Genomic DNA, 21,991 nt, shown 5'->3' with positions numbered 1-21,991 from the left:
ACTCCACCTTGCTACTATGGGAGTCCAAGCCTTCAAACAATTCTATATATTACCCTTCTTTTTACCAATTCGACGAAATAATGAGCCAAAGGAAAATTGTTGAAAGATCCCAAGCTCATACGGTGCTTCAATTCCATGTCTTTTTGTCATGTAATTTAGTAGCTAAAAATTCACCTTTTAAAATAAATAAATGGAGAATTTAGAGTTTGAACCTTTTAAAATTCACATTCATATCCACATAAATGGGGTGTACTACAAAATCACCCATTTCATCGTAGCGATGCATTTCATCTCGTGGAAGAACTATAGAAATTACACATTTATTTATGGAAAATTCTATGATGAAGTTATGAGAATGACTTTTCTGATGAAGTCATTGTGAATTTTTCAGTTAGCTTAATTAAGTTATGCATTGTTAAGATTTTCAAAATAAACTATTCAAATTTGGAATCAATTGCCGCCTTTTATTTATATTTTCAAACAATCGAACACTGCCCACAATATTACAACAAAGTGTGTGGCATAATTATTTGTTACAACTTTTAGAATGTAATTTGGGTAAGCTAGGGAAAATACTTGAGTGACATAATGTCACCGTGACATTAAATCTAGGCCACACAAAGGTGTTGTGTTGTGTGGCCCAGATGTCTTGTATGTGTTGTGTGGTCCAGATGTTATGTGGCAATGTGTGTTGTGTGGCCCAGATTTAATGTCACGGTGACATTATGTCACCCAAGTGCTTCCCGTAAGCTAGCCACACAGAACTAAAACTGCACAATACATCAAGCAAAAAGAAAGGGAAGTCATAAGGGATTGACTTTGTGGCCAACATAAAAAACTAGAGGCATAATTTCTATTTTCAAACTCAAACAAAATATGTACTTTACCAACATCATCTATCTCAACACTTCAAAGCAATGAATTTCAGTTTGTAGCATCATTTACTTAAAATCAATAATAGGAGCCTTCAAATTATAACAGAACATTGACAATTGTATATATAAGAATTCCGATACACCAAAATTCTCTTATGCAAACGTTATACTATCGGCTAAATAAAATAACTTTTTCAAAAAAGTCAGTTTCCTGACGCACTATAGAAGTTACCTTTATTTATTACTACTCTAAAATTCTTAAGAAGCTGTGTTTATAGTGACTTTTTTTTTTCGAAAAGATTTTTAATCTATTCCTATACTCCCTCTCTTTTTAATTACTAGACCATTGACCCGTGCTATCACACGGGTCCTACCACATAGAAGTTAATCGAATCAATGAAAATAATGTAACTATACATAGCCAATAGAAGTTTTATACAGTGGCATGGATCCGTCCTCGTTAAACAAAAAATAACATGTCATTAACATAAACCATAGTATATGTTATCGTAGTGGCAACTTGAAAAAATGATCATTTATTTATACAATCGATTTATATAATATACCTTCTCATCAACCAATATCATGTTCATGAAGATGATATCATCTAGGTTTTCCTTATCACGGATCAGCCATATATGGGCCACACGGACAATCAACTTCAAATCCTTCTTTCCACCTGTCATAGCTGAAATGGGAGTGAAAATGTTTGCCATATCAGCAAGTGCAAGAAACAGTTATATTTGATTAAAGTAGAGAATGATTGTATTCTCACAACTAAGTGGTATTTAAATAGGTAATTGACAATTCTCTTTGTTAATTTCAAATGTGAATGATCATAGTCTTCTATTGTTAATAATTACTATTCATTGCAGCCATAAAAGCAATTAGAGCAATAGTAATCGATTAGCATAAAATTGAATCATTGCTTTTAACAGGGCGTAATTGGTAGAGCTATTAATAGGGCGATTAAAGCAATTAAAGCTATTGCAGCCATAAAATCAGTAATTCGATTTGTGCGATAACCACGTCATAATTGCTTTTAATAGGTAGTAATTGGTAGAGTAATTAATGCATAATACATAAAAGCAATTCTTATACGGAAACAAAACTGAATAGTGCATAAAAGCAATTGAATAGTCCAAACGGAGAGCATAAAAAAAAGTGTCATTACCGTAAATAATGGAAACAGAAAATTTAACAAAAAATGCTTTGCATCAATTTTTGTCGTGATGCAATATTTTTTTTTGCTAAATTTCCTGTGCATATTGATGCAAAGCTCTTCTATATAGCGTGACAAATGTGTTTAACATATTTTTCGTGGTTATTTTTTGTTATTGGAGCATATTTGATATATAGCATATTCGATTAAATTATCCGTGTGTTAAGTTTTTTGTGACCAATTGATATAAGTTCGTCATAATTGCTTTTAATAGATAGTAATTGGTAGAGTAATTAATGCACACTTTTAAAAGCAATTAAAAGCAATTCATATACGAAAATATGCATGTTAAAAGTTTTCAATTGCCATTAACTACGATTTCAAGCAATTAACTACGTTCTTCATTGTCATTAACAACGTGTCATTCGTTTTTAATTGCATTAAAAGTGTGTTATTCGTTTTTAATTAGCATTAAGTAAGTCCTATGAAAGAAAATGATGAGTTTGAGAATATAGATTGAATCAACGGGTGAGATTAAAAGCAATTGAAAGCAATTCCTATACGAAAATAAAATTGAATACTTGTTAACAAAATTGCACATAGCCCTGAACTGCTCGATCTTAAGTCACATCATAAAGAAAAACGGAGAGCATCAAAAAAAGTGTCATTACCGTAAAGAATAGAAACAGAAAATTTAACAAAAAATATACTGCATCAATTTTTTTCGCGATGCAATATTTGTTGTTAAATTTTCTGTGCATATTGATGCAAAGCTTTTCCATATAGCGTGACAAATGTGTTTAATATATTTTTCGTGGCTATTTTTTGTTATTGGAGCATATTTGATATATAGCATATATAGCATAGTCGATTAACTTCTCCGTGTATTAAGTTTTTCGTCACCAATTGATATAAGTACGTTTTAATTGCTTTTAATAGGTAGTAATTGGTAGAGTAATTAGTGCATAATACATAAAAGCAATTAAAAGCAACGGGTGAGACTAAAAGCAATTAAAAGCAATTCCTTTGGTGAAAATAAAATTGAATACTTGTTAACAAAATTGCACATAACCCTGAACTGCTTGATCTTAAGACACATCATAAAGACAAACGGAGAGAATAAAAAAAAGTGTCATTACCGTAAATAATGGAAACATTAAATTTAACAACAAATTTTATTTTGCATCAATTTTTTTCGTGATGCAATATATTTTTTGCCACTAAACAGAAAATTAAAGATGCCACGGCACGAAAAAGAGAGCAAACTAAACTGGAAAGACAATAACATAAACCGCATTACGTACTTTTTTTGCATTTTTTACTGATGCTGATAATATTTGAAAATAAAAACTAAATTACTCTTTCTTTCAAAGAAAAACTTAAACTATCACTAATAAAAAACTGATTTGTCGAACATGACGTTATGAGTATTCCCACCCATCACCATCTAGCAAGTACCATTGCTCCGGTAGCTCGTAGAAATATTCAGAAACAAAGAACGGTTGTAGTTCTCCGACATCCTAGAAGTTAGACAGTGTATTAAAAAAATGAAATATAACTGCAAGCTGATTTAAACAACAACAAAAAATATTAAATCCAACCAAAAGAGGATTTAATTTACGGACTCCGTTCATCTTAGAAGTTTACGGACTCCGTTCGTCTTATTTAAATAGAAAAAGATTAAATCATCAAGTGAAACAAACCTGATTTTGTACATGCACCGTGAAGAACGAACATTTAACTTTAGTGGTAAAATTTGGGGGAAACTTCACCTTTAAACGCATATCTTCCTATCACTCTATTTCGGATAGCAAATTAAAGTGAAAAAAATGTATGTGTGAAACATTGTAATGTCCGTACGAAGAACACCTTTTGATCAGCAATTAGTGTAGGGGATTGTTGACCGACTTTATCTGCATTAAATACGTCTTCAATTGCATTAACTGAGTAATATGAGAGAAAATTCGTAGACTTTGAATCAACGGGATTGATCAAGTATGAAAATAGAGGTTGAACGGATGAGATTAGATTAGTCATTAGTACATGTTTAGGAGGGAAAAATGCTAGGGATTAGGGCAAAGAAGGGTGAATTAGGGCAAACATGATAGCTAAGCAAGTCTAGCTTTTATAATAAAGGATAAACAAATTTTGACTTTTAGGTTTATTCAATTAATGATGGTATGTGGTCTATATTATTGACCACATGCATCATTAATTGAATGAACCTAAAAGTCAAAATTTACTTATAATTAAAAGCGGAGGATGTATGCTTGTTCAAAATATATATCCGCATTAGATTATTACACGTAGACATACTCATATCCATAATAATATAATATACGTTTTTGACTTTATTTAGTTTTTTTTCTTCTTGCTTTCAGATTCAGATATCTAAAAGTAGAAAAAAACGAGGCTAGTGATTCACTCTTTCAGATTCAAAACGGATGAGTACAAAACATTTATAGCTGTGTTTGGTAACAACAAGAAGCTAACTTATAGCTTGTTGAATTAGCTTATAAGTTTGTTTGATCAAAATTTGACGTGTTTGGTAACAAGTTTTTTCTCGTGAGCTTATAACTTTTTTCGAAAAGTTATTTCAAGTAGCTTTTGAGCTTGTAGCTTATAGCTTCTTATAGTTTTTTCCAATTTTAACCTTGTTAATTTAATTTTATTATTTTTAAATAAAAAAAAAACCACCCACTTCCCACGTTTTATGGCCTACAAAATCCATGCTCACAGCTTGCTAGTCACTACATGGTATAGTTTTGTCTATTTTGTTGTTCACTTTTTTTTTTTTTATGACCTTGTAATTCATATAATATTTAATGTTAAATAAAATATATAATAAATAATAAATAAGGGAAATGTTAATCAGTGCCCCTGGGACACTAGTTAAGGAGTTAAATATAGTAGTATCTTGCATTGAAAGTTGTGCTGTCATTGCATTAAAAGCTTAAAAAGTGTTCTTTTTAACTTAAAATTTCCACTTTTGACTTCCTTAACCAGTGCCCCGGGGGCACTGGGGCACTGGTTAACATGACCCAATAAATAAATAGTGAAACAAGTTTAGTTAAATAAAATTCGTCAAAAAATAAAAATTTGTCAGAATAAAAAATGTCAATTGAATTTATAAAGTACATTTATCGGTGTGAAGATGAAAATAATTTCAAATAAATTTGAATATTTAAAAAAACACATTGAGTAAAAAAATTTACATATATAATTTATAAAAAATAAACAAACAAACATATCCTTTGATGTCATTTTATATTTATCCGCTACTTTGACAACTAACTTTATCAAACACTTTAATTTTAATAAACTAGCTTTTTCAGTTATAAATTTTTTTTCTTTTCAGATATAAGCTATCAGCCACCAGCTATAAGTTAGTTTTTTAACCATCAACTAATTTATCAGCTATCAGCTAGCTTAGAGCTTCTTTTTACCAAACATACATGTTATGAGGAAACAAAAGAGCACGTGATAAATGACAAATTAGAGGACCAAATAAATGGGGGGCCATATGAAAATTGACATTACGTAGGACCTCCAGCAGAAGGAGGCAAGGTGCAGTAGCAGTAATGATGCCAGCTGGTGAGACAGGAGTATATGAAAACATTAATAATAATCTACGCCAAGGGCATACGTTAAGAATTCCATTAATAAAAATTATGTATTGGAAATTGTATTAATTTATTGATCAAAATATTAAATATTAATTATTTTCAACAAATTCTTACTATTAATGGAATGACATTAATGTTAACATTGCCCTAAGAGCACAATTTAGTATGACCCTAATCTATATTATCTATATTTCTATATTATATATGAAGAAAACAACATCTTTTAGCTCTTTTGAGCATATTTTTTCTTTCCAAAAATGTCTTCAATTATCAATCCAAATAACACATGTAACAAATATATAAGAATAAATTTAAATATTAAAAAAATGTAACAAACACAATATGAATATATATATGTCTGATTTTTTTCTTTTATAATTTTCAAAGTGTAACAAACTAGATAAATATATTTATACTTACTTTTTCATTATCTCAATTATATCCTTAAACAACTTTTTCTATAATGAAGATCGTTGTTGGTATCATTAAAAAAATTTAGATTATATTTTTTTGTTATATTGTTGGTCTCATTAAAATAGATAATCATGATTAGTTTGATTTGTTATAATTTGAAAGAAACAAACATTTATATTTTTTGTTTTAATCAAAATCAAAATTTCATAAAAAAAAAACCGATCGTAATTTTTAAACATTAGCGCAATAAAAGAGAGGAAAGACGGGCACGTGAAAGCCCGTCTTTTCTCTAGTATATGCAAAGAAAATATTCTCTTTAAGATTTTTTGGATTGATTTTTTCTCTTTTTAAAAATGTCATCAATTTTCAATACAAATAACACATGTAACAAATAGATAAAATAAATTTAAATATTAAATAAATGTAACAAACACGATATGAATATATATATATATATATATATATATATATATATATATATATGTTTGATTTTTTTTTTTTATCATTTAAAAAGTGTAACAAACTAAATGAATATACTTATACTTATTTTTTTATTATCCCAATTATACCGTTAAACAACTTTTTCTAAAATAAAGATTGTTGTTGGTGTCATTAAAAAAAAGAATTTAAAGTATATTTTTTTTTTGTTATGTTGTTGATATCATAAAATAAAATTAATACTTTTTTTTGAAGGAAAAATTAATACTTATTATTGCTATCGTAAACTATCATGTAGACAAACACTCTCTTGTAAGAGAAGATTCATATCCTCCACTTGTCCACAACCACCCAAACAAAGTTACACATTAGGCTGCCGAACACGTCTCCTGATTAAAGTGTCCGCCGTATGAATGCGGTTACTGAGAAGTCGCCAAGCAAAAAGATTGACCTTCAGAGGAACCTCCTTATTCCAAATTAAATTTGTGTTGTTCGCTTCCAAAGTTGTTGTCAGACGTAAACATGAAGTGATAATCACTTGTAACTTTGTAATTCTTCAAAACATGTAAATGCCAAACCCACCTGTCACAAAACAAGATGCCGCAAAACAATGTTAATTAAGAGATCATTGCACTCCCTCACCTACTCTTCCTTCCGAGCTAATAATCTATGTCACCACTTCCAGGCCTCTCCACCCTCCCCCCACCCAAGAGAAAACATATCAGTCACCGTTGCCATTTCATTATCAGCTAGATCAAAAAGACGACTAAATCTAGTCTTTAACATCCCCCACCAAGCCAAGGATCCTCTCATTTATCTTTTTGTATTTTCAATGACTCAAATATCAACTTTTTTTATTTCAAAATGAATGTCATTTAATGAATATACACATATTAAAAAATGTGGAAAACAGAAGAGGAAAACTGAAATAATTCTAATTAATTATTAATTTATTTTTCCCTATCATAATCAGGGTAAACTAAAATATAAAGCTTTGAAAAAAATATATCGAAAAATATTACTCCCTCCTTCCCGGATTAAGTAATATATGACATAGAAAACGAGATTCATTTTCAAGCATTTTTTTCTCTATCTAACATTTTTTTTTGAGGGGGTGCTATCTAACACATATTGTGAAATAGAGGAATTTGTCATGTAGATTTAGACAATAGATTATTTTTATTTTTATCGAGAACTAGTTACAAACCCGTGCTTCGCACGAGGGTTCAGTAACGTATTTGATAAAATATTATAGATTGTGAAATGATAGATAATTATAAACCATAATACAATATTTAGAGTGCTCTTGCATTACGGATTACAAAATTAAATCTTCAAAATGGCTTGGTCACGAGTAACAAATGAAAACATATTTAGTCAGCGGTAGAAACACTTTTCCAGTAATAATTGATATCTATCTATAAACCAATGAAAACCCTATTACCAAAGCTACCTGATTTATATCATTTTGACTTTCAGCTTCAACATATATAAATCCTTTCACATGATCTACAGCAAAGGCAGATATTAACTGCAATTTAGTATCCACTTCTTTCAGGTGAACAAACTTCTGCATCAGACAGATAGTTGAAAGCCTCTCTACCTAATTTATATCATTTTGTGTTTTAGCTTCAACGTATATAAATCTTTTCACATGATCTACAGCAAAGGCTAGGGATGTCAATGGATACCCATGGGTACGGATAATATGATACCTGTCCCCGCCCCGTTGGATAAATATGATACCTGCCCGCCCCGTATCCTCGTGGGTACCCACTATACGGGTACCCGTGGGTATTGAGGTATCCATGGGTACCCATGAAGTTTTGAATTTATTTATTTTTTGGTACAAATGATAACTTTTTTTAATTACCAAAAAACTTCAACTTTTAAACATCCACTCAAAATTTCATAAATTATACATAATTCATAGAAAATTCATGATTCTTATATAATCATGTTTTATGATGTGAATGAAGTGGAAACAGTGAACTTAATAAGATGAATTAAAAAAATTTAAAATAAAAATAGGTTATTATTGAGGATTTTTAGGTGGGCGGTAAAATTTTCTTCAATAAGGTACCAACTTTAAGTAATAAGATATGATATATAAAGATATATTAGTAATTTACTTAATTTATTATCAGGTATGGGTACCCGTGGGTATGGATACAATCCAATCCGTGTCTATGTCCATATAATAATGGGTAGTCAAATACCCGTTTATTATACCCGTGGATACCCGTTTAGCTACCCGCTCCATACCCGTGACGGATTTTACCCACAGGTACCCGTCGGCATGGGTATTTTTGTCACCCCTAGCAAAGGCAGATATTAACTGCAATTCAGTACCACGTATATAAATCCTTTCACATGATCTACATCAAAGGTAGATATTAACTGCAATTTAGTATCCAGTCCTTTCAGGTGAACAAACTTCTAAATCAGACAGATAGTTGAATGCCTCTCTACTTGATTTATATCATTTTGCCTTTCAGTTTCAACGTATATAAATCATTTCACATGATCTACAACAAAGGCAGATATTAACTGCAATTTAGTATCGAGTCCTTTCATGTGAATTATACGCACTTTTAAAAAACTTGTTTTAAAGGAGAGATGTTCAAATTACGGAATATTATCATTCTTCGTAAATTTGAGAATGAAGGTCGCATAAACCAAATATTTGTGATGCATGGTCTAAGACATGGGGTTCATTAATGTATTTTGTAAAAAAATTGTTCCGAAGGAAAAATGAACAAATTAATGAATATTGCACAAAAATTATAAATCTTTATCAAAATATTTATGAAAGCTTTATCAAGAGCAGGAAAACATCATAAATTACATACTAGTTAGAATTATAAAAGTGAACGCTACTGTCATAGAGTTACCAAAAAGGGATTAACACCAATATTTACATGACACAAAATGAACGAAAGAAACACATTAAACTCTTTAGCGTCTTGTGTAGGAACTTGGTTATTAATAATTTGACCGTTAAAAAATAAAAAATCTCTTTGACGTCAAAAAAGTAATATCAGCTGAGCAATATTCAGTCTCTTCACATATGCTTAGTAATATTCAATCTGGAAGATTACATTGAAAGGATAGATGGTAAAATGACGGATAATTGTGAATCATTGTAATATGTCAAAATATAAACCTTAAAAACCATGAACCATCAACTTAGTTTTAAATAGCTAAAAATAAAAAATTGTAAAATAGTTAAAAGTTTTTAAAAATATAAAAATTGGAAAATAGTTAAAAACAATTGGTGAGGTAGCACTCAACCAAGCAACACTAAAAAAATTATATGCATTAGCGTAACAAAAAAACAGACAGATGAACATAAAACATTACTCTAAACGTTAATGTGTGTATATATTCACGAGGTTGAAGAAATGAGATAAAAATATTTGGGATCATTAAATGACAGCGTGAATAAAAATATTTGTGAGATTGTGATGATTAAACGATATTGAAATTAAATATATAAGTGATAAAAAGATAATAAAATTCCTTTAAAAAAAAGGTAATAAAATTAAATGGAATCTCCTTAAAAAATTAATGGAACGGTTAAAAAAAATAAAGTTAAATGGAAGAAAAAAACATATTGAAATATAATATTAAAAAATAAAGAAAATGTTCCCAGCGTGAGTTGAAAAGAGGTGCTTGTGAAATAAATTATTGAGAAGTAGTTTTTTAAAGTAACATTAAACAGCTTATGGTCAAAGCTCATTCCATTCAATTTTATGCGTTCAAAAAAAGTACTTTTTTTAGTAAGTACTTAATTGATATTGTATTCGGCCTAACTTCTACTTAAAAATGTAGAGAAGTTTGAAAAAAGTCGGGTCAAACGATACCTTAATCTCCCACAACGGCAATGTAGAAGCAATTGAATTTGGGAGGAAAAATTGAAAAATAGTTAAAAATATAAAAATTGGAAAATAATTAAAAGTTATTAAAAATATGAAAATTAGAAAATAATTAAAAAAAATTGGTTAGGGGCAAAAATGGAAATTCATAGGCCAACCCTAAAAAAAACCCACCCTCCAATAATTGAATTACCAAAATGCCCCTCACAGGGGCAAATTGGTAAATTCACCGGACATTTCCTTTAATATATATATAGTAGATTCATAAATTAAGTGCGATCAATTTTAGTCGTTATTTTCCTTTGATAGGGATTAAAAATAATGATTTTATTTATTTATAAAAATTAACAAAATTAGGAACTAAAATAAAAGTAGGGATTTAATTCAATAAATGATAATTTTATTGGAATTAAAAAGAATTAAAAATATATTTAATACTTTTTTTAATTATTGACAAACGTAACTTTTATGGGATATGTTTTTGTTAAAAAAAAAACAACTTTTACGAAATATGCTAACAAATGTCCCTCAAGCACTAACTAAGAAAACAAATAGAGTAAAAATATTTTGAAATTGAGGATTGGGTATCTCAATTGGTTTGAGTTAAGAGATAAGGAGTTGAAGCTCCCAAGTTTAAACCCCGGACGATGGAGAAAAAACAAATTTAATAACACATTACTTCTTTTTTTTTTTGACAAATAATAACTCAGTACTAACATTTAACATTAAAGGTGTAAAACTTTTATAAGTGTAAAATATACTCTTTTCAATGCAATTTTTTTTTCTTAACTAGTGTCCCAAGAACAATAGTTAACATGACTCAACTTTAATATACAGTAGAAACTCTTTAATTTAATACTTGGTAAATTAATAAACTCTCTAAAATAATAAATTTGTCCCGTCCCGACTTGGGCCAATGTAAAAAATTGAAAAACTCGATAAAATAATAAGATAATAATTTTTCGGGAGATCCCTTTATAATTTTCGGTCCCAAGAAAATCATAAATTAATAATTCATAGAAACTGAAAAAAAATATTAAGAATACATTGAACACATTTGTTCCTCTTGTTTACATTTACTGCACTTCAAAAGTCATTATTGATTTCCAATGCATATGAACACAGTAGTTACTAATTTACGTTGAGTTCCAAGGTTCGCTGCAACGTAATTCTAAGAGGCATAGGCTAATTTGCCTTTTTGTTTGGTATGTACAGTATAATTACTTAAAAACTCTTTAAATTAATAATTATTAATTTATCGATAAATTAATAACTTTCTAAATTAATAAATTTCTACGGTCCTGACATTATTAATTTATAGAGTTTTAACTGTAGAAGTAAATAGGTGTTAGATACACTTTATTTAGAACACTCTCTAACAATCATTCTTTTATTGGATGAAATTCATGTGGATCCTACCATTTTATGTAAGATTTATTTCAAAATTTGAATCACATCGATTTTTGCCCAATAAATAAATAAATATTAAAAATAGAGTGTTCTTGCTTCCATCACACTTCTTTATTCATAAATCAACTCAATCTTTTTAAAAAATCTCAAAGAATCTTCACACACACGTGTGCATGCATCATGTTGCATCTTTCAACAGGAATTGCCTTATGTTGTCCGCCAAATCCAGCAGTGTCATTTTGTATGCATCACCCATCTGTAATCCATCAAGTTAATGCAATAAATACATTGTTTAATTATCGACAATGCTATTTGTCGCGAGCAAGTTTCTCAAGAATATATCGCGAACATAAAATGCAGTGGTGGCAAAAAAAAAAAAAACATAAAATAGGACCCTTGCCATGCATGGGAGGTGCTACAATAAAAGAATAGCGGTCCGGATGATTTCGGGAAAGTAGTTTTCACTTTAAACAGCATAATCCTTTAATTATTTAATCATTTTTTGATAGGAATTAATTAATCATATATACCACATATGGCATTTATATTAGTTTATAGGAATAACTTAACAACTTTGTAAAACAAAATGGCTCAAGTGGTTAATTAACTCCACCATATGACAGATTATTCAGGAGAATTTGAGTTTGATAACTAAATAGAACAATCTTTAGCTAAACTTTACTAACCTCCCGACTAACCTTCAAATTACTAGGTCTCATTCCACTAAAAACTCGAGTTAACAAAAATAAAATTAACGATGACTATATTTAAACTATTTTCATGAAAACAATTATATTAATTACTTGTAAAAAAAAAATGATATTTAAACATCCTAAACTTCTCAACATTCATTCAACAACATTTCCCTTAAAAACATATTCATTTCAATAGTTAATGAAAATTTGGTGATGCGAACCTTGGCGATGATAGTTATGCCAAGAGTTGAATTGCCAAACGGCAATGTGCTAGTGCTGGTGACAAACAAATGAAGATTTTGAAGCATGTCCAATATTTTGTGTTGAATGCCATTTTCCTTCTCACAATTGATGTAAATGAGTATATTATTCTCCGACACTTTCACTTTGACATCAGGAAGCAATTCATTTGGTCCAAGATAATTGTCAAGATTCATTTCACTAGATGTGGTACGTGAAACTCCACAAGAATTTTTCTTATTGAGAAGTATCATTGGTTCTTTACCTCTCTTGTTTTGTTGTACTTCTAACTCCTTCACTCGTTTCTGGAGTTGCTCCACGTAATTGGTTGCGCCAGCAACGATAGAAGCTTTGTCTGTCTATACAAAAAAATTGTAAATACATTAATAATTTGGGATGTCTAATATCGGTCCGGTTTAAAGGTAGATTCTACTTTTTAAATTAATTTTAATAGAATTTTGTTTTTGTTCTACACTTTTTTTAATCATAAAATTCATTTTTTAAATAAAATTAATAAAAGTCCATTTTAAAACATTTTTTAAGGCCTATATTGGTCTTTATTTTCTATACTAAACAATTTTTTTTAACATATTTTTCAAATTTTTGTCAAAGAAATATATTTTTCAAATTTTTCTTGCAATGAGTGTTGAGTTTGGAAGGGAAGAATGAGGAGGTTTGGTGGTATCAACAACAAATGTTGAGGGTTCAGTTAACAACAACATATTCAAACCCTGAAGAATGGTATTATGTTAACGATTTTGTTCATCAACCAACGATTTGAAGAGATGTTTTGTTCATACAGATCTAACAAACTTAGTTCTCCTAATTACAAACTTCACAATAAAATCTAACAAACTAAGTTCATAACAAGTTCATCTGTTTGCTGATTTCATATTATTTTTTTGATAAGCAAAGGCAAGGAATAAATGAGTAAATAATTTGTGAAAATATTAGTACCTTGTTTGAGCGAGGAATAATAGCTGAAAGCTCTATGAATTTGTGTGCAAGTTCAAGTCTCCTTTTCCTCTCTCCCATTGCGTGATCTAGAGATCTAATAATTGCTTTTGGTTCCATGTTTCGATTCTCAGAAGTCATCATCTTTTTTGTGGGACAACGTGGTGGTTTGGATTTGGACATCACAGCTGGTAACAGTATCTTCGCGGAATTATCCAAAGAGATAATGCAAGCTCTAGAGGATGTGGACGGAGGAAGAAGCTCCGGTGACTCATCAGAGACTACAATACGCTCGGTAGCAGCAGCAATGGCAGCTCCAGCTACTGGCTGTGCCATGAAGTCACAAAGGAAGTCTTCATCTTCGTGGCACATCTCTAACAAATATTCCACATCCATTTCCTATAAAATGTTTGAATTAAACAAAGCACTATATTATACTATACATAATGAAAAATACTAATTAATATATATTTGTATCAATTGATGCTGGAACGCAGTACCGTTTGAAAAGGCCAAACATTATCCCATGACTGCTCCATAAGAGAGTGCCAGATATTGGTGACTCTCGTATATTGTTTCCACAATGAGGATAATTTTTCTACTTAAAATAAACTTGAAAATGCAATAAATATTAATATTGACTTGACACAAGTTTGTCCAAAACTGAAGTATCAAACTTTTATTTTGTTGATAAGCTGGTTAAAAGTATCAAACAATTATTTTTCTGTTTTATTTAGTAAGAAAAATATAAGGTGTGAGGGGATGATGTTTAGTCCCAAAGTAGAGAGTCAATCGATCATCAGTTCGTCACGTGTCCTATCGTTTCTAGGGCGTGATACCATGTATGTAGGTGGTTGGATAGGGAGTTAGTTTTACTTGGGGTTTGAGATCAAAATGAAACCAAAACACTTTATGAGATCAAATTGTATAAACATTTATTACTTTGAGACACCAAAATGATCAAAGCCAAAACCTAAAAATAAACTAAGAGTACTCAAGTGTAATTTAACCAAATAAATAATATAAGAGAGATGCTAACGAATGTCTCTAAATCATTCTTTAAATATCTTAAATGCTAAGTTTCTATGAAAAATTGTGTATTAAGCGTATTGAAAATTAAAATATTTGATATTTTAAAGAATACTTGTTTAATTTAGAATCTGATAAGAGTGCTTTGAGACACTCGTTATCAAGAATCATAATATATTATCTTTGTCTCAATAATATAATATTGTTTTTTACTCCCTTCATTAATTTTTAAGTGTCGTTTGAGTACAGATTTAATGTTCCTATTTAACTCTCGTTTTGATAGTGTAATGTAAGAGTACAATTTGTCAATTATACTATTTCTCAATTAGTTTTAGTTACTCTTTTTTAATAAAACTAATTAATGCTATCTATTTGAAAAACTCGAGTTTTTTCTTTGTTATCCGCAAATTTTAACAAAGTTTTGTTATCTATTATAATGGTTAAAATATTTAAGTGCAAAAAAAAAATAATCCGACGAAAAAGATAAAAGAATATATACGAAAAAATAATAGGAATTTGTTAAAGAGATGAAAAATAACTAACGATTATTTATTACGAAAGAAATATAATATATATGATATAACTGATTTATTTGAAATATAAAGTGCTTAAAAAAAAATATGACTTTAAGACGATGATATAATAAGAAGAAAAAACCTTGACGTTACGTACTGAATACTGAATGGCTGTCGTTTCTACACGTGACATTGCATTAATGACCCCATAGGAGTATTCAGTACGTGAATCTGAGTTATCTTTCCCACCACTTCGGGACCATTGTACTTTGTTGGGTTATAAATTGTCATCAACAGGTGTGTAACCATTGTGATTATTTTTTTTCTTCTTCTTGCTTTCCAAATTTAGTTAGTTTCATGAACGGGCGTTTGCTATTTCTGAATAGAGACAGTTTTTCCATGAGTCTTGCTTGTTGGAATATTGAAACTGGAAATTATCACATATAAGAAATTAAAGGAAAAATATCATAACAAATAAATATGACTAATAATAAAGGAAAATAAAGTATAAGGAACTTATCAAATTTAGTTGTCGACACGGTTCTATCAAAATCATTACAAATTAAAATAGAGGAAACCTGCAAAACAACACACTATTATGTAACCTGTGGCGTGACATAGTCGCAGTCGTTGAGGATTTTATCCGTCTCATAAGCGCGTATCCTCATAGGATACAACATGTCCTTCCCCGATATGAATCATAACCGAAGGTGTCAGAACAAGTCAAATTTATCATAAAAATAATAGGAGATATAACCCAGAAACAGGTCAAATTTATCTTAGAGATAATAGGAGATGTAACCCAAAAACTCGATATTTTAGATGAGAGAAAATAATTGTGCACATAAAAATATGAAGTGAGAGAGTATAGGCGTGTATAGTATATGCGGGTCCATATATGTTTGTAGCAAGTATGCTTTGTCTTATCTATATAGAAATGATGGCTGAGTTACCTGAGTAAAAACAAAGTTGATTAACCACCCATTATAGACAACGTCAAAGGCATATAATTAGTGCCACATATTTCATAAAACTAGCCACATGATAAAACCATTTTTCAGTTGAGAAATATATGCAAGGCTTGATTGACTAAGAAAGAAAACCAAGTCAAGATTAGTTTATTTCGGAACTGATATATAAAAACGTGTAAAGCTTAATTTTGGATAGACTTGGTTTTATTTAACTTTTCAAATATAATAATTAAAAATATACAACATTGCTTTGTTTCTTTCTATACTTATATGGCAAAATCCCTATATTGCATAATATAACTGCATTTTTCCTATATACACAACATATGTTTGATCAAAAAATGAGAGCTTATACACATATTATAAAATATTCTCTCCGGTGCAAACCATAAGTCGTTTTGACAATTTTATATAAAATATGTAATGTATTTAATTTTGTATAACAATGAAATATAATGAGTAGTTTTATAAAATTATCATTTATTAATAGTATTGGAAAAATATTAAAAGAAGAGTGAATAGTAAATAGTAAGGGTATGATAGGAAAAAATATAAAGATTTACAATTTAAGACGGAGGAACTACAAAATAAAAATTTCAATTATAATGTGAAATTTTATATTTTTATTTTTAGGGGAATGTGAAATTTTATACTATATTGTTTATAAATAAAAGAAATTATAAACATACTAAAAAGAGTTTGGATGTAGTCAAAGGCAAAGCCCCTTGTTAGCATGTATGCAGTAGCCACACCCGACATTTTATTTCAAAGAAACAAACTCAAGAAATTTCATTTATAATCAAATCACCAATACAAAGAAGTGTAACATAAAAGGTCGGTGGCTAACTATGAGTAGGGTCTTCCTAATCATAGTATATGGACTACACTATTCGATTATCACATAATAAAACTCACCCTAAGCTTTCTTTAAAGAACATGAATATTATGACGTAATTGAACAACCAAAAAGATAAATATATAGCATATATAGCAGTTGGAGATCTATTGAAACTATCATCGACAAACTAATTACTCCCTCCGGTCGCATATATAAGCAAAAAGTAACTTTTTAGATTCATTGAATGACTAATGTACATGGTCTATAAATGTGACCAGATGCAATAATTATTCAATTAATCTAAAAAGTTGATTTTTGCTTATAAATGTGAACGAAGGGGGTAAAAATCACCCACAAACACCAAAACCAACCTAGAAAAAAGATTATTTGGTGTCTCTATATATATGTGTAGATTATTTGAATTTAACTAGTTAATGAATCGGTTTCCGTGAGCTTAGCTCGGTTGGTAGGGACATTGCATATTATACGCATGAGCCGGAGTTTGAACGTCGGACATCCCATTTCTTCACATTTAAAATGTGTGAGCTCCAACCACTAGACTACTTGACAAAAAAATCACATTAAAATAGTTAGATTATGATTGTACTATATATATATATATATATATATATATGGGTTATGATAGAAGACACCTTTTGTGAAGGTGTCTTTTATCAAGTTACTCTATGAGCTTTTGCGAAAAGACACCAACTTACTTTTATGAAGGTGTCTTTTAGCAAAGTTATAACTAAAAAGTGAAAATCACACCTTAAGGTGTTGCTTGATAAAAGACACCACCAAAGGGTGTCTTGTAACATAACCCTATATATATATATATATATATATATATATATATATATATATATATATATATATATATATATATATATATATATATATATAAGGAAGGAAAGATTGTACTATATCTATCTCTTATTATTAGTATTTGTGGAACAGTGGAAGAAAAGAATTTTGTCCTAAATACAAGCTCCAATGTAAATTACTGAATACATTTATTATAGTTTTTTCAAATATATCCTCAGTTACTAACCGCTACTAATTTTATGATCATACACAAAATACACACATTAGGCACGCTACTAACTTTTCTTAATATTTGTAAAAAAAAATAAAAAAATCTGCAGTTAGTTAGTTACGGTACCTCGTAACTTTTAATTTCTAAATATATGTAAAAAAATGTCTGCAGTTAGTTGGTTGCGGTACCTCAAATATGATTATGATATTTATACCAGCGAAAAGAAGGCGTGCTCGTCTTTCCGCTCTTTTAATTACGCTAACGTTTGAAAATTATTAACGGTGTTATTTTATGAAATTTTGATTGGGATTAAAACTAAAAATATAAATGTTTGTTGCTTTCAAGTTATACAAACCAAACTAATCATAATTATTTATTTCAATGACACCAACAATATAACTAAAAAAAAATCTAAATTCTCTTTTTTTAATGACACCAACAACGATCTTTATTATAGAAAAAATTGTTTAAGGGTATAATTGAAATAATAAAAAAGTAAGTATAAATATATTCATCTAGTTTGTTACACTTTTTAAATGATAAATGATAAAAAAAAAACAGACATATATATATTATATCGTGTTTGTTACATTTTTTTAATATTTAAATTTAGGGAAATGTTAACGAGTGCTCCCGGGGCACTCTTTAAGCACCTAAAGTAGTAAGATTTTATGAAAGTTTGTGCATTTATTGTTTTGGAAATCGAAATCTTTACTTTTTTTAAAGAATAATTTCCTTATTAGGAATGCTTAAAGAGTGCCCCGGGGCACTCGTTAACAAGACCCTTAAATTTATTCTTATCTATTTGTTACATGTGTTATTTGTATTGAAAATTGAAGGCATTTTTGGAAAGAGAAAAAGTCAGCCCAAAAGAGCTGAAAGAAATTATTTTTTTTATAGGACAAAACTTAGGTACAATTCTTTATGTACTTTTCGTATGGTTCTTAACTAAAAATACATCTTTTTTGGATATAACAAACTTTAAGAAAATTATGGATTTAAGGAAATCATGGTGAATTTAGTTAAGAACCATACGAAAAGCACCTAAACAATTGTACCTAAGATTTTTCCTTTTTTATATACAGTATAGATATATGGTCCACCCAATTTTTTGCTCATTTAACTGCATATTCATGAGGCATGCGTTTGTGATAAAAACAAATTTCATATTTTATGTAATATTTCAATGAAATAACCGAAAAGTTTCAATTTTTTTTTAAAAGCGAAAGGTTTCATATTTAATTTGACTAGCGATGGCTTGAAGTATTTTGTTGGAAAGAATTAATATACTTTTTTAATAGTAGTGTCATCCATATTATGGAGGTGTCTTTCAAAAAAATAATTATGGAGGTGGTTGATCATACTAAACAGTTGTCTTGGTCTTGGCTCATTTGTAGGGAAGGTAGGAATAAGAACCTCGGATCTTTTCAAATTGGTGGATGAATCCACTTCTTTTTTTTTTAACGACAAAATTCTATTAATAACCAAGTCCTTACACAAGACAAACAAAAACGACAAGACTGAAACAACATAACAAAGAGCGCCATATATAGACGGATCAACACCCAAAAGAAAATTCATCCACTTCCTTGTTTGCAATGTATTTGATCTAAGGAAGTTAATTTAGGGTGCAGGCGTGATTATTTTCTGCAGGAGGACGGCGATTGTGCTGGTTTCGATGATCTAATAGGAGGACGGTGATTTCTGTAGCCATTGTTAAGTTATAGAACCTTTTTTGTTTAGGTAAAATAATGTGTCGAGGTGGCTTATTACTTTAACTGGCAGCAAGGGTATGCTTCTATATGAAAGCAGCATAAATGATTATGGAGTATAGTATAAGCTTATGTTAATCATGGATTGGATTTAGCAAAACAAGTACCTGGCACTTTTCTTGGTACGGATATGGCAAAAACAAGTGTTTCAACTAATGATGGTTGATGGGATAAAGAATGTGAATAACTTGCTCAGAATTTTAACGTTGAAAAGGAAATGTCTAACTTCTATTTCACAACTGCCAAGGCTAGCTGCTTGTGAAGGTTTTGATCCTCTACGGGCGATGGAAGCCGTGTTTGCAAATAAACGATCAATCACAATGGTCAGGTTTGGGTTTGTCAGATTCAAGAATGTGAAGGATTCAGCTAAGATGATTCAAGCCATTCGTAATGATTGGTTTGGCAAGTTTAGAACATGGGCGTATGAGGCAAGGTTTGGGAAGTAGAAGGGGGAAGTTGATGATGTTTGTTTTCAGAATCGTGCGATGAAAGATGTTATTTCTAATGCTGAAGCGGCGTGTCCTCATAATAGGGATGCACAACCACATCAGTTGGTGGGAAAAAAATCTCAACGTTAGTGATTTGGATGAAATTCACTATATATCAGATAGGGAAGATGTATCCTCGTAAGGAGGGGTTTGGTTGGAGTAAAGCTTAAAATTGTTCCAATTTATATTGTTCAGCATACATTTATGGGTGTTGGCTTAATGTTGATTAAGATAATTCCTAAGGGTGGAGGGATTAATTTCTTCATCAACTCGATCGAAAGTGACGACTTTAAAGGTGGTCTTGGAGGAAGCTAATGATATTTTTGATTTTTGGTTTGATTCTTTAGTGGAATGGAATCTGTTGTCCACGTCGCATGCATGCATGGTTTGCAAATTAGTGGAATATCTTTTGCATGGTTTCAAAGGCTACATGTTGTTTTGTTCATGTAGATGAGTGAAAATAGCAACAGTCTCGTCTCGACTTTGCTAGAGTACATGTTCAGACATCTGCTTTTAACCTTATTAATTTAAAATCAGTACTGATGAATTCTTCTCTTCACAATTGTGGAGGGACCTTTTGTTGTTTGTGTTGCAAGAGGTGAGGCGACATGAAGAGGTAGTGAGGAGAAGGAGGTTTTGTCTATGGAGCACTTTAAAATATGACCAAAATTTTGGGTCACAAAACCAATTTGTCTCTATGCCATTGTAGTCAGTGAGTGCGATGAAATTGACTAAATCCCCACCCCCGTGGTGTACCACGCACTTAAATCTACACTCCATTACTTAAAAATCCAAAAATAGCAACCTCTAATAAAATGTTATGCACAAACATAAAAAATGGACCATTGCTATAAAAAAAAAAAAAAAATCATGAAATAGATACAGACAGGGCCGGCCTAATAATTTTTAAAAATAAGTGGGACCTAAAGCAAAGTTGAATATATGAGGCCTTTTATATTATAATATGAGGTCTTTTTGTTTGTGAAACGCTAATGATTTTTTTTTGTTGGGGGGCCTAAAGCAAGGGACTTTGGTGGCCTTACCCTTAGGTCAGCCCTGAATACAGACCATCACATACAAATAAAAAGTCAAATTTGGGCACACAAATTTTGGTTCTATATTAGCATTGAATCTAACCCGAAAACTACACTGATCGTCAACTATAAACCTAAAACAACAAAAAGAATAAGAAGTAATAGAGTAAACTAAACCTTGGAAATTGACTACCAATCATCTTTCATGTCATCATCAGGTTTCAACAAATTTTGATCACTGATTCATGAGTATGCATTCATCTTCTCCCTTTCGCTCTCTTTCAATTTCTCTCTTTTCATTTTCTTTCTCCAAATTTGAATAGGAATGAGAATGCCACATCACACATGACACACACATACATTACTTACTAGTATTTTTTACGAAAATGTAATAGAGAGGACTAAGTTGGCTAACAAAAGCATAATATTTGAGGGACCAATAGCCATCATTATTAGGTGTAAACAATACTTAACCTTAAATTTTTTTTCAAAAAAATACTTAACCATAAAATGATTATCATCTACATATCGAATGCGTCCTCTGGTAGGTACGTAGGGTGTGGTATTTATTATGTTGGGGTAGTGCAGTAACTAGGGATAGCACTTGGGTGACATA

General features: G+C 30.1%; 1 protein-coding gene across 1 annotated transcript; it reads right to left on the bottom strand.

Annotated features, from left to right (window-relative positions):
* Positions 1–11,826: 11,826 nt before the first annotated feature.
* Positions 11,827–14,293, bottom strand: LOC146951560 (transcription factor bHLH25-like). Its single transcript, XM_085741610.1, has 4 exons — positions 14,193–14,293; positions 13,696–14,091; positions 12,720–13,097; positions 11,827–12,059 (listed from the first exon to the last, which is right to left on the bottom strand). The coding sequence occupies exons 1-4, from the start codon at positions 14,229–14,231 to the stop codon at positions 11,982–11,984; spliced, it is 891 nt and encodes a 296-aa protein (XP_085597736.1). The 5' UTR covers positions 14,232–14,293; the 3' UTR covers positions 11,827–11,981.
* Between the last annotated feature and the right edge of the window lie 7,698 nt (positions 14,294–21,991).

Source organism: Medicago sativa, chromosome 2 (genome assembly GCF_051527215.1).
Source record: "Medicago sativa cultivar Bolivia chromosome 2, Bolivia_mono, whole genome shotgun sequence".
Classification (NCBI taxonomy): Eukaryota; Viridiplantae; Streptophyta; class Magnoliopsida; order Fabales; family Fabaceae; genus Medicago; species Medicago sativa.
Note: the sequence above shows the minus strand (reverse complement) of the source record. Positions and strands in the feature narration are given on the sequence as shown.